The sequence below is a fragment of the Syngnathus leptorhynchus genome, chromosome 12 (genome assembly GCF_054491065.1).
Source record: "Syngnathus leptorhynchus isolate UIUO chromosome 12, UIUO_Slep, whole genome shotgun sequence".
In the NCBI taxonomy this organism is placed as follows: domain Eukaryota; kingdom Metazoa; phylum Chordata; class Actinopteri; order Syngnathiformes; family Syngnathidae; genus Syngnathus; species Syngnathus leptorhynchus.
The window spans coordinates 1661711-1674884 of NC_141206.1; the positions used below are offsets into that span (position 1 = coordinate 1661711).

Sequence of the window (13174 nt, forward strand, 5' to 3'; positions counted from 1 at the left end):
CAGCATATACCCTTGAGTGGTTGCCAGCTGATATAATGTCCAAAATATGGACAAACAACTATTTACAATCACACTGAGTTTGAAATGGTTAGTTGCTGTTGGAGATGTTATGACATCATATTGCAAATAGAATATGGCACTCTTAAAACTGGTGGGTCAAAACTAGCTGAAATTGTGTGAAATAACTAATTCAACTCTGGGTTCAAACGGGACATCTTGATTATTTATACCCAACGTTTGGGTTGAGGAGTTGACCAATAAATATTTGGATCAAACAAGGCGGAAAACTTCCCATTCTGATGAATTAAAGCTACCATGAAATTGAATACCATATGATCAGTTTAGCTGTGGTTGATAATAATTAATAATAACAGCGCTGGGCGCAATAAAATATATGTCTGTCTGTCTGTCTAATAATAATAATAATAATTTTATGACCAACATTTTCTTGGAAGAAGAAACAAATTTCCCCAGAGCAAGTCACTCACGTAATATATGGATACAGTTTTTATACCAGATGCCTTTCTTGACACAACCCACCTATAGGGCCATCTGCCCTGACCAGGATTTGAACCATGATGCCAGTGTCCAAAGTAAGCAATGTCCCCCCCCCCAAATACTCTAAATCTCAAGCAGTATCCTGTTGAGATTTTCTGAGGGAGTTAAAGTCTGTCTACATTGGCCAAGTTAATGCCTTTCTGTTTGCATCTGTCACAGGATAACAAGTGTTGATCAAACATTTACCAAATTACGTAGTATAATAACTCACCACAATATTGTATTTTACACTCTGAACCCCCTTTTAGATGGCAAGAGGATTGTATTTTCCAATTGGATTGTTTTTTTAAATCAAATATTCTCTCCACATTTACAGCAAACAGGACAGACATAAGTAAAATACTCACAGAAATTTTCCATTCGTACGGGAGCCATTTTGAAGCCTTGGCTCGGACTCCTCTCGAGTTATTTTTCCATGGAACCAGGGCATTCGTTCATGAGCAATGGTCGCAATCAACTTCTCCAAATGCGGCCTTTGGCTGATAATGGCTTGTTCCAGAGCTGTCCCCTGCTCATAGAAGTTAAGATTTAGACCCTCTTTTTAATGAAAGAAATGGTGCCTTAATAAAAAAATATTCACATGAATGTATTCTCACCTGTAAGTTCCAGGTCTGCTTTACATAGTCCTGGATCAGTTTTTCCTTTAAATCCTCAAATGGCCCCATCTTAGGCTGCATGTTCATAGGCCTGTTGCAAGGCTTCTTCAGCCGACACACAAGGCCGTCCATCTCCTGGGAGTGGTAGTCAATCACATCTATAGGGCTGCTGTGGCTTTTACCACCGGCAATAGCATACGTTTGATTGGATTCTCTTTCAATTGTGTAGTGGTAGCAGCGGCCAGAATGTAATACAGACAGGGCAAAACCTCCAAAATGGTTTCGACTTTGCCGTAGCAAATACAAGCCACTAGCTGTACCCGGCTGCTGCAGATACTCCTCTGCCTCCTCTCTGGTAATGTTGCCATAGAAGAATGGCAGGCTAGTCACTCGGTCTGCCATCTTGGCTCAATGATGGCGGGTGCCTTTAAAAGGTCCACTCCCAAAATAATTCACCTAAAATAAAAATAAATGTCATTGCAATACAGTTTGTTTTATAGGTGGTAATTGAAATTTATATCAAATGAAGAAAACAAATGCCAAACTAAACAAAATTAGATGCTGCTGGTAATTAAATTAATTACCGAGAGCTACTGGCTTCATACTCACAAAAAATTCACACATTAAAATTTCTGTACTGGATATTTTGACATTAATGCAGAGTCTCCATTGAATGTCCCTGCCCTCATGCCATTCAAAAAAGAAAATCATCAATTTTGACCAAATGCATGACAAGGACTATAAGTCCCTGGCCCTTCAAACAAAGCCAGATGGAGCTGGCAAAGGAAAGGAATGTCATCAGTGGGAACCGTGGCTGTCCTACCGAGCCAAGTTGACAAGTCACGGGCATAGAGTATGTGCAGGGCTGGGGTATTATTATTATTATTATTATTATAATACATTCACAAAAGATTTATTTTTGTTGTGCAACCTATCTGAAACAATAAACGTTCAAGAAAAAGAACACGTGTCTCCAGCACAGGTGAACACAAAGCTTGTTTCCTGTGGGTGACTTCATGACATCTTTGACGCCTTACAAAAGGGTCACTAAACTTGTGAGCAGAAGTTATTGTTTACAAAAGGGCCCGACTAATAACATCCAATCCAATTTGAGCAGCCCATAGCAGGTTGCAAAATCCAGATTGGATTTCCTTGGTAAAACAATAATTTCTTATTTCTTACGATTATTATTATTATTATTATTATTATTATAATACAGTCGCAAAAGATTTATTTTGTTGTGCAACCTATCCGAAACAATAAACGTTCAAGAAAAAGAACACGTGTCTCCAGCACAGGTGAACACAAAGCTTGTTTCCTGTGGGTGACTTCATGACATCTTTGAGGCCTAACAAAAGGGTCACTAAACTTGTGAGCAGAAGTTATTGTTTACAAAAGGGCCCGACTAATAGCATCCAATCCAATTTAAGCAGCCCATAGCAGGTTGCAAAATCCAGATTGGATTTCCTTAATAAAACAATCATTTCTTAAATGTGTCCGTATAACGTAACGTAAAACATTACAAGAATTATGAATCAAAACAATATTTGTCATGGGAAGTAAAGACAGTTAAGCAAAAAAAGCTGGACAATCATTGGCTTTCTTATAATGGAGAGAAATTCAATGCATTTGTGGTTAGCAAAAGAAACATCAATAACAGTTAAATATCAATATAGTTTTGTAGTTTTCTAACACAGTAATAACAGAAACAAATGGTTAAAAGGAAGTATAATGATATCTCCTACCCAGCATTGCGCAGAATGATTGGTATATGGTGTATGAAACTGATGAAGACAAGCTTGAATCATATAAACATAGAATAAACAGATTTTTTTTTTTACTTACACTATGTCCAGTTGTGAGGAATTTCAATAAGAATGGATCCTCTTCACTTTTTCAGGCAATCCAACACCAACACTGGTCCAATTCGGCTAGTAACAACCAAGATCTTTGCAGTTGAAACAAGACCACAGGCACTCTGAAGCTTCCTTATTTCAGAGACTTCCTTGACAAATGGATGCTTTAACTTCCCCCTTTTCTGATAACACTGAACAACATGTCACGACCAATCAGGGAGCAATAGAACAACTGAAAAAAAAGAAACACATTATGGCAGTAAAAAGTAAAGATCGACTGGATCAAAGAAAACTAAGACGCAGCAATCAATAGATTTAATGCACTATATACAGCACTTTTCTATTTATTTGCATGTTCCCTCAATTTAGAATAATTCCTAATCAATGCTGAAAGCAAATGACAGTTCAGTATCTTGCTCAAGGATACTGTGAGATGTTTGATGAAATTGAGGCTTGGGAGATGACCTCTTTCCACAACTACAATCAGAAAGATCTGTCTTTGATATTAGTGCAATACATTTTCCAAAATCCATAAATCAAACCTACTTTGCTATTTAATTGTAATTCACTAGTTTTGTAGAGCAGTGGTTATCAAATGGGGGTAGGCGACAATTTTACATGTATCCCTGACTGCTTAGCACGTCTGCCTCACAGTTCAGAGGTTCAGGCTTTGATTCCTGTGTGGAATTTGCATGTTGTCCCCGTGCCTGCGTGGGTTTCCTCCGGGCACCCAGTTTTTTTCTCACATTTCGAAAACAGGCATGATAGGCCGATTGATCACTCCAGAGTGTCCGTAGTAGGCGCAATTTTGAGTGTGAATGCTTGTTTGTCTTTGTTTGCTTTGTGATTGACTGGCGACTAGTTCAGGGTGTACCAACTGGGTTAGGTTTCAGCATGCTCATGACCCTTATGAGGATAAGCAGTTCGAAAAGATGACTTTTACTGTGGAGAAAATTAAAAAATAAAGTGACGTTCAGTACGTACATAAGATTGTGTCCTTACTTTCTGACAGAAAACGGAATAAAATTATGCATTTTACATAAATTAAACATTCGAATAAACCATGATCCTGTCAGTCAGTCATGTCGTGACCAAATCATGCTTAGTATTCAGGAAGTGCCAGATGACTTTATTTCGTTTCACAATCTTCATTTCTCTCTTCTTGTAAAGTATGTTTAACGAGTACTCTCTACTTAGGTTTAAATTCAGACAGGAATGATGCTCTGAGATCAGAGGAGCTGTCAATTATTCCATTTGAAGGCTTTTTCATCCTACACCATTACAATGCTATAAGAATTTGTACATCAGAATGGTGCATTGTTTTACTGAAGTAGTTTGCTACATTTACCCCAAGAATGCATACAGTGTATGTATATCTGTGGGGGCTCAAACATTGTTTCTAAGTGTTGCTGCCCACATAAACTGGCACAGACTCCAATCATTCTGTGACATTTAAAACTATATGTATCTATGTCAATCGCCAACCCTCAGTGAAAAAAACCTTCACTTCCTCAAGTTGCTTTTACACCAGTTAAATCCATCTGTCTTAAAGTGTGGTTTGCATACAAGCCCCACGGTGTTAGTCCTTATGTAATGTGTATATATATATATATATATATATATATATATATATATATATATATATATATATATATATATATATATATATATTTTTTTTTTTTTTTTTTTTAAGGAAAAAGGAACATTTTATGAGAATAATTGTAATGTATGGAAATGTCTATGGTACCTGAAGTACACACACAGTTAACTCTCGCGAGTATAAGAAATGTTTTTGGGACAACGAGATGGGGGATAGTTAATGGCCGTCGGTGTATGTGAAGTTGCGTGCTGGATATACACTGCTCAAAAAATTTTAAAGGAACAGTTTTTTATCAGGGTATGGCATGAATTCAATTACACTTTTCTGATAAGGTTTTGGTCAGGCAGAGGGGGTTGTTAATCACTTTCAGCTGAATTGGTGTTGATGGAATTGACAACAGGTACACTAGAGGGTCAACAACAAGATGGTCCCCAAAACAGGACTGGTTTTGCAGGTGGAGGCCATTTCAAGTTCCTCCCTATTGATGTTTTTTAACTGTTTTTCCACAAGCGTTAGCTTTAGCTAGAGTCATTATCACGACTGGGAGCATGAGGCGATTTCTTAACCCTCCTGAAGTTTCACAGATTGTCCAACTCCTCCAGGATGACACATCCATGCGTGCTGTTGCAAGAAGATTTGATGTGTCTCCCAGTACAATCTCCAGAGCATGGAGGAGATTCCAGGAGACAGGCATTACTCTAGGAGAGCTGCACAGGGCCGTAGATGGTCCTCATCCCATCAGCAGGACCGATATCCGCTGCTTTGTGCAAGGAGGAACAGGTTGAGCACTGCCCGAGCCCTACAGAATGACCTTCAGCAGGCTACTGGTGTGAATGTTTTTGCCCAAACAGTCAGACTTCACGAGGGTGGCCTCAGGGCACGATGTCCTGTAGTGTGCCCTATGCTCACTACTCAGCACCGTGAAGCTCGATTGCCATTTGCCATAGAACACCAGAATTGGCAAGTCCGCCACTGGCCCCCTGTGCTTTTCACAGATGAGAGCAGGTTTACCCTGAGCACCTGTGATAGACGTGAAAGGGTCTGGAGAAGCCAAGGAGAGCGCTATGCTGCCTGCAACATCATTCAGCATGACCAGTTCGGTGGTGGGTCAGTGATGGTCTGGGGAGGGATTTCCATGGAAGGATGAACAGACCTCTACAGGCTTGAGAACGGCAGTCTGACTGCCATTAGGTATCGGGATGGAATCCTTGCACCCATGGTCAGACCCTACGCTGATGCAGTAGGTCCTGGGTTCCTCCTGATCCACGACATTCCCGGCCTCATGTGGCAAGAGTATGCAGACAATATCTGGAGGATGAAGGAATTGACACAATTGAATGGCCCTCAAGATCACCTGATCTAAACCCGATAGAACATCTTTGGGACATAATGTTTCGGTCCATCAGACGCCGCCAGGTTGCTCGTTAGACTTTACAGGATCTCACTGATGCCCTTAGACAGATCTGGAAGGACATCCCACAAGACACCATCCGTCGTCTCATTAGGAGCATGCCGCGACGTTGTCAAGCATGCATACAAGCATGTGGAGGCTACACAAGATATTGAAAAGAGTTTTGAATTGCAGAAATTGAATTTAGGCAGAATGGACGAGCCTGCCACATCATTTTTTCACTTTGATTTTTGGGGTGTCTATATACTGAGCCTTTTGTAGGCTGAAAACTTTTATTTCCATCAAAAGATGTGGCATCCTTTTGTTCCTGAGACATTAAACTGTCCATATCAGGAAAGACATCCAACTTTTATTTTTCACCATTGAAATCTGATGTGTTTTCAAAGTGTTCCTTTAATTTTTTTGAGCAGTGTATTAAAAACGTGTTCTTGGGAACCAACAGATTTGTTTGATGTCAGGAAAACATCACATGGTGTCAGAAGTGACTCGACTGGAAGAACGCGATTAAAATGTCGAACTTTAGTCCACCGGAGGAGTTAAAGTTCACAAGCCCAGGAGAGTGGCCGGAGTGGAAACAGAGATTTTCGCGCTTTCAGACGGTGACAAAGCTGAACAAGGAGGACGGCGAGGTCCAGGTCAGTTCGCTCATTCACGCCATCGGACGTGAGGCGGAGAAAATATTCAGCTCCTCCGGGTTTGAGGAAGAAGGACATAAGAAAGACTATGACGTCGTGCTAAGGAAGTTTGATGATTACTCCATTCCAAGATGGAACTTAATAGGCGAACGAGCCTGCTTTTATCAGCGAAGTCAGCTGGCCGGGGAAAAGGCAGAAGCATACATTAGAGTTTTATTCGATTTGGCGGAGAACTGTGAGTTCGGTGACAAGAGAGATGAACACATCCGGGATAAACTAGTTGTTGGCATTCGAGATAAGGAATTATATCAGAAGTTTCAGCCCACGGCAGACCTGACGCTATTACAAGTCATCCAGCAGGTGCGTCAAGTGGAGGAGGTGGCAATACAAATTGGCTTCCAGTCTCTGTTGACGGTAGTCGGAGGGGGACGCAGCAAAAGGCACAGAAAAGACCACAAGGTGGCGCCACAGGCCAGAAAAGGGACAAGAGCTGTGGCAGATGTGGCACTCAGCATCAGGATAAAAGATAATGTCCTGCTTACATAAGTGCATGTAGAAAGTGCAACACAAGAGGACATTGGGCACAAGTGTGTCATACTAAAGAAGTGAATGAAGCCACTGAGAAAACGGGACAGTTCCAGTATTTGGGTGAGGTCAGCAAGGAGGCCAACTCAGACAATTGGACTGTTAACACTTGAAATAGAGAAGATGCCACTTTCATTTAAAATTGATACAGGGGCTGATGGGACTGTTATAAATGAAGTTACTTTCGTGAAGCTCCCCACATCCCTGAAATTAAATAAAGCAGAGAGACCATTTGTCGGTCCAGGCGGGTGACTCAGATGTAGGGGGTGGTTCATAGCCAAAACAGTATACAAGGGTAAAGAATACACTTTTCCTGTGTATGTAATGAAAGGTAACTGCTGTTGTCTGCTCAGCCAGGGAGAAGCTGTGGAAATGGGTCTTGTTCAAAGAGTAGACCAAGTGAAGACAGTTTTTGGAACAAGTGGCCTATTAAAGACGGAACCTATGAAAATCATACTAAATGAGGATGCCCAGCTTTAAGCAGTCCATTGCGCAAGACGAGTACCACTGCCATTAGTACCGCTCGTGAAAAAGGAGCTGCACCGACTTGAAACAGAAGATGTCATAGAGAAGGTAACACAGCCTACAGAGTGGTATGCTACCATGGTTCCAGTCCTAAAGCCAAACAAAAAGGAGGTTTGATGTTGTGCAGATTTGAGAAGATTGAATCGAACCGGAAAGCGTGAAAAGTACGTGCTGCCTACAGTCGAGGAAATTATGCCAAGGCTCTCAGGTTCAAAGGTGTTCTCGTCATTGGATGCTGCAAGTGGGTTTTATCAGATCCCGTTGCATGAGGAAAGCCGCAAATTGACCACCTTCATTACGCCTTTCGAAGACTCCCACTTGGGATAACAAGTGCTCCTGAAAATGTTCGACAGAAAATGGCAGAGACCCTGCAGGGGTTAGCTGGAACTGAAGTCTACATGGATGACATCCTCGTTCATGGTGAAACCGAGGAGGTCCATGACAGACGCCTGGAGCAGGTGCTGAAGAGGATTGAGGAATCAGGTCTTAAATTGAACAAAGCCAAGTGCAAGTTTAAACAGCGGCAGATTTGTTTTCTGGGACACATTTTCAACGAGAATGGTGTCAGACCTGATCGGAAAAGGATAGCTGGCATTAATGACTTTCCACAACCTCAAAATGTGTCAGAGCTCAAGAGGTTCTTGGGAATGGTGAACTATGTGGCCAAGTTTATCCCAGACTTATCCACCAGAGGTCAACCACTGTATGGGCTGCTAAAAGGGACAGTTGAATGGTAGTGGGGGCCCACACAACAGTCAGCCTTCCAAAATTTGAAGATGGTTTTAACGTCAGCACCTGTACTCACCTTGTATGATGCAACCTGACCGACAGTGGTGTCAGCCGATGCCAGCAGTTATGGGCTGGGGGGAGTTCTGCTTCAACAAGGTGAGGATTGGAAACCTGTTGCATATTGTTCCAGGACACTCAGAGATGCTGAAACGCGATACGCACAAATAGAGAAAGAATGCCTTGCCAGTGTGTGGGCATGCGAACATTTTGATAAATACTTGTTTGGATTGGACCATTTCAAGCTTATCATGGATCACAAGCCCTTAGTACCACTCATGAACAGCAAAGACTTAGATAACGTTCCCATAATGTCAGAGGCTTCTCATGAGATTGATGCGATTTAATGCAGAAGCTGTATATGCTCTGGGAAAAAGACTAGCTGTGGCAGATGCTCTTTCCAGAGGCCCTATTCAAGGTGAGGGTGATAATGCGTACAATGATGATGTTGCTGCACACATCGACTCCATCTTGAGGCATCTCCCAGCTCCCCCCACAAAGAATGGATGAGATAAAGGAACACACTGGTGAGGACTCCCACCTTCAGCTGGTGAGAGAGTTTATAAAAAGGGGGTGGCCTGAGTATGAGAAGCAGATACCGGAGTCACTGAAAGAATTTTACCAAGTGAGAGGAGAACTGTCACTGGTAGAAGGACTGATCACCAGAGGAAATCGTATTGTTATTCCCAAATCAATGAGGAATGAGATCTTAGACAAGATTCACGATGGGCACCAAGGATTGGTAAAATGTAGAGAAAGAGCGAATCAGTCAGTATGGTGGCCGAGAATCTCACAGGACAAAAGTAAAGTAATTCAATGTAACTTTTGCAGAGAAAACAGCCACACAGAGAGAAGAGCCTTTAATTCCAAGTGAGTTACCATCCAGGCCATGGCAAAAGGTAGGCGTAGATAATAAAGGGAAATGTGCTTTCAGCGGTTTGCAAACATATTTTTTAAGGTTGTGTGAAACATATAATCATATCAATGTAATATCTAGTATTGGGTGCTTGTGTGGATTGGTGGGGGGTGAGGAATGTGCAGGCACACTGCATGAACTTGTTTTCTTCTAAGAGTTGTGGAACAGGGAGGCCCAGGAAGGGAGTACCAGACAGGGAGTACGGGATGGTACGGGACGAAGGGAGTACCGGACGATAACACCTCAAAGTCGGTGAGGAACGAGAACAAAGAACAACACCACGTCCAGGTGGTCGGGCTTCGAGAGGAAAAACCCAACCCCCTGACCAGAGTGATGACACCTCGACGGGGAGGAGATGACCATCGACCAATCATCGCACAATATTTTGCATGCTTTAATATTCATATTGTGTTTCTTTAAAACTGGGCAACCCGGAAGAATGTGTCGTCTTTTGGTGGTCACAAAAACGCACAAGTTTTAGTGTGAGGGACCCGGGACCCAGGCCTGTATTAGTGCGCTTTGTTAGGAATAAACAATTGGTAAATTTGGTCTGATTGATCTACTGGTCTTCTCTTTGACAGAACGAACTCGCAAAATTGTTAGGTGCGCCAGTGTGTGGATTGGGACATAGAAACTTGTGTTAAGTGTTGATCGCAATTTGGAGTCAGATCAATAGCTAAAATCCGTATCCTAACAATTTCTTGGTGACCCTGACGTGATGTCAAGAGAAGGGTAATTGACAACTCGTGGTCTGTATCCAGGACACCGGACAGCGTCTGGGACGCTGTCTCTCGGTCGGCGAACCGTTTAGAATAAAGTGCACAACGTTGAGCTGGTACAACGTCTCTTCAACCCTGAGCGCTCATCACTGATAAGGTAAGCAGAATACCTGTTACTATAAGTCGAAATTCTGCAAATTGAAAGAGGAAATTTAAGAGGAGACTGTTGTTCAGATCAAATAAAGTGTGCAAGAGATACATACGGCGAATAAGTTTGGAACTTACGTGTGTGACGTGTACGGTAAAGTCAGGGACTTACGCGTATTACGAATAGGTCCGGGACCTAGCTTAGTCGTGGCGGACAAGGGTACGTTGACGAGCGTATTCAAATAGCCAGGTTTTTTTTGAGATCCTGGGAGAAGTGAAGCCTCCCGAAAACATCCGGTGGTAACAGTTCCTTCTGTGAGAGATCAGACCGCTAAAACATCCAAAATGCACCAAATTGATAGAAGTGTGTGTGCTGAGAGGAATGAATGGAGTGAGATTGAAAGGATGTATGTTGATGTGGAAGCGCAAATTGTGAGTGGCATTGACAGAAAGAAAGTGGCAAAGGAGCGTGTGAGACACCGAAAAGTCTTGGCGAAATTGGAAGCTGACAAATTGTTTCAGGGTTTTTCAACAATTTGGGACATGGAACGTCTCTCACGGCAATTGCAGCAAAAAGAGAGTCAGGTGCTGAAAGGAAAGCTCTCCTTAGAAGACGAGCAGAAAGGGGCCGGCTGGCGTAAGCGCAAGGTGCTCGAGAAGCACATTTGGGAGAGAGAGGAAGAGCGACGCTCTTTGCACAATATGGCAACAGCTGCAACAGCTTTGTTTGCCACTCAGAAGAAACTGCCCGTAGAAAGTGTTGTTAATGTGAGAAAAGCGGAGGAGGTAGAGAAAGCGGTGAAAATAGATAAGAAAGGAGTTGAATACAAGGGCATTTATCCATCTTTGCATGATGTAACACCCCCGAGTGCCCCCACACTCGGAGTGACTGCTGTTGGACCGCCGCCATACGGCGACCCCGGAGTGATGGCTCCAGTGGTGACGTTGGGTGGCCGACTGGTAGTGGATGTCGAAGGGGAAGGCGAAAGGGCGGATCAAAGTATTGTACAACTGATTGAACAAGCAGTAAATAGAGAGAGGCGACGGATCAGGGAGGAGGAAACGTCCCGCGTGGACACTTCCACCCCCGCTCCGAGCCCTCAAACGTCCAACATAACGAAAGGAGTAGGTGGGCATAGACTAAGTGCCGAGAACGAGGAGCTAAAGAAGAAAGTTGATCAAGTTGATGAGCAGCGTAGACAGGAAGCGCAGATGTTAAAATGGGTAACGGAGAAAATAAGACAAGACGCGAAGAGCGAGTGGAGACAGAAAGAGCATTCACAGCGGGACGGCAGCGGAGGTGAGGAGGAAGATGATGTTGTGATGCAACAGAGGAAAATGTTGGAGTACGCGAATCTGAATGGTAGAAAAAAGGGCGGGCAGGGAGAGAGACAGACACGGAGAGAATATAATTTGCAGAGTGGTCATGGACAGATGATACAAGCAGAGGTGCAGAAAAATGAGTTGATGTGTCCGCTGGTGACCACAGCGGACGGTCAGCGTTACGAGCCCATGGTGCTCCGTGATGTGACTGCGATGATGGAAAAGATGCCCCCACTACACAGAGGAGGCAAGGTGTGGCTGAACAAGTTTTTGGCACTAATGAGTGGACAGAGTTGTACACTTGGTGACATGCGACAGATGTTGGCAGGAGCATGCTCCCTAGTGCAATTGCAGGCGATTGAGGAAGCAGCAGGCACAGCGAGACTGGGGAGGGAGGTGCCCTTGCCACAAGTAGCAGCGCCCCTGTTTGAAAACATTAAAATGACTTTCCCACAACCCACCGATCTGGCCCCCACTATGTTTCCTTATGATGTGAAAATGTCACCTGCCCAACATTATGTAACATGTGTGGAGAGTTGGATTGAAACCACAGGTCGCCATCCGGCTCTCACGCACGAGGCAGAGGTGCTCTTCCGGACGGCGCTGGTGGATGGACTTCCGCCAGATGTGAAGAAGCAGCTAATGTCAGACCCTGACATTCTGGTTTGTGCCGAGGAACGATTTAAACGTCATCTTTTGCATCACTGCAGAATGTTTACTGAGTCACAAGCTAAAGTTGATAACGAGACAGACGCATTATCCAAACAGTTGTCGAAATTACAGTTGGCAAAAATGCATGGTGAAGCTAGACAGTCTAAATCACAGAAAAAGGAAATGCAAATCTCACAGGCTCCTCAGGTGGTGGGACGCGGAAGGGGCCAGTTCCGGGGCGGATACAGAGGCCGGGGAGGGAGTGCTTACCCGGGGAGGGCAACATACAAAAACCATTCGCCCAACGCATGCTTCATCTGCGGCGAAACCGATCACTGGGCAAGAGAATGCCCGCAGCATCGACCGCACGGAGCCGCCCGCCCAGCCGGAGGCCCGCCACGTCAACCCGAGGCGCCGATGCAACAAGCAGGAACAGCTCCCTCTGGTGAATGGCCCTGGCAACAGCCACAAGCACACGGAGGTCAGTACTATCAACATGATGATCTCTGGTGTGGACAATTCGAATAGGGATGCCCGGGGAGCCAGAGAAGCAGCGGCCCGGCGGAGCCAGTGCTTCATGTGACAGTGGAGGGAAAACCTGTGCAGATGCTGGTGGACACAGGAGCAACGTATTCATCAATAAACACTGCCCTTCCTGTATCCTCACTGTCAAAGAAAACAACAACTTTAGTCGGCTTCTCGGGAAAACCACAAACTCTGCCTTTTACCAAACCACTTGAAACTGTGATCACCCGGACGGGGTGTAGACTGTGGCACAAATACATCCATTCCACAGACACTCCGATCAATTTGATGGGGAGGGACTTGTTGTCAGCCGTTGAAGCCAGAATTCTGTGTGGGCCAGA

General features: G+C 43.9%; 1 protein-coding gene across 2 annotated transcripts in view; it reads right to left on the bottom strand.

Annotated features, from left to right (window-relative positions):
• The window catches only part of syk (spleen tyrosine kinase), a 32528-nt gene that overhangs the window by 9179 nt on the left and 10175 nt on the right, over positions 1–13174 (bottom strand). For both annotated transcript variants that reach the window (XM_085926421.1, XM_085926420.1), the window contains exons 2-4: positions 3000–3242; positions 1155–1610; positions 906–1066 (exon numbers count right to left, since the gene is read on the bottom strand). In XM_085926421.1, coding sequence (XP_085782547.1) covers positions 906–1066; positions 1155–1556 — 563 coding nt within the window. In that variant the 5' untranslated portion in view covers positions 1557–1610; positions 3000–3242. The remainder of the gene's footprint in view (positions 1–905; positions 1067–1154; positions 1611–2999; positions 3243–13174) is intronic.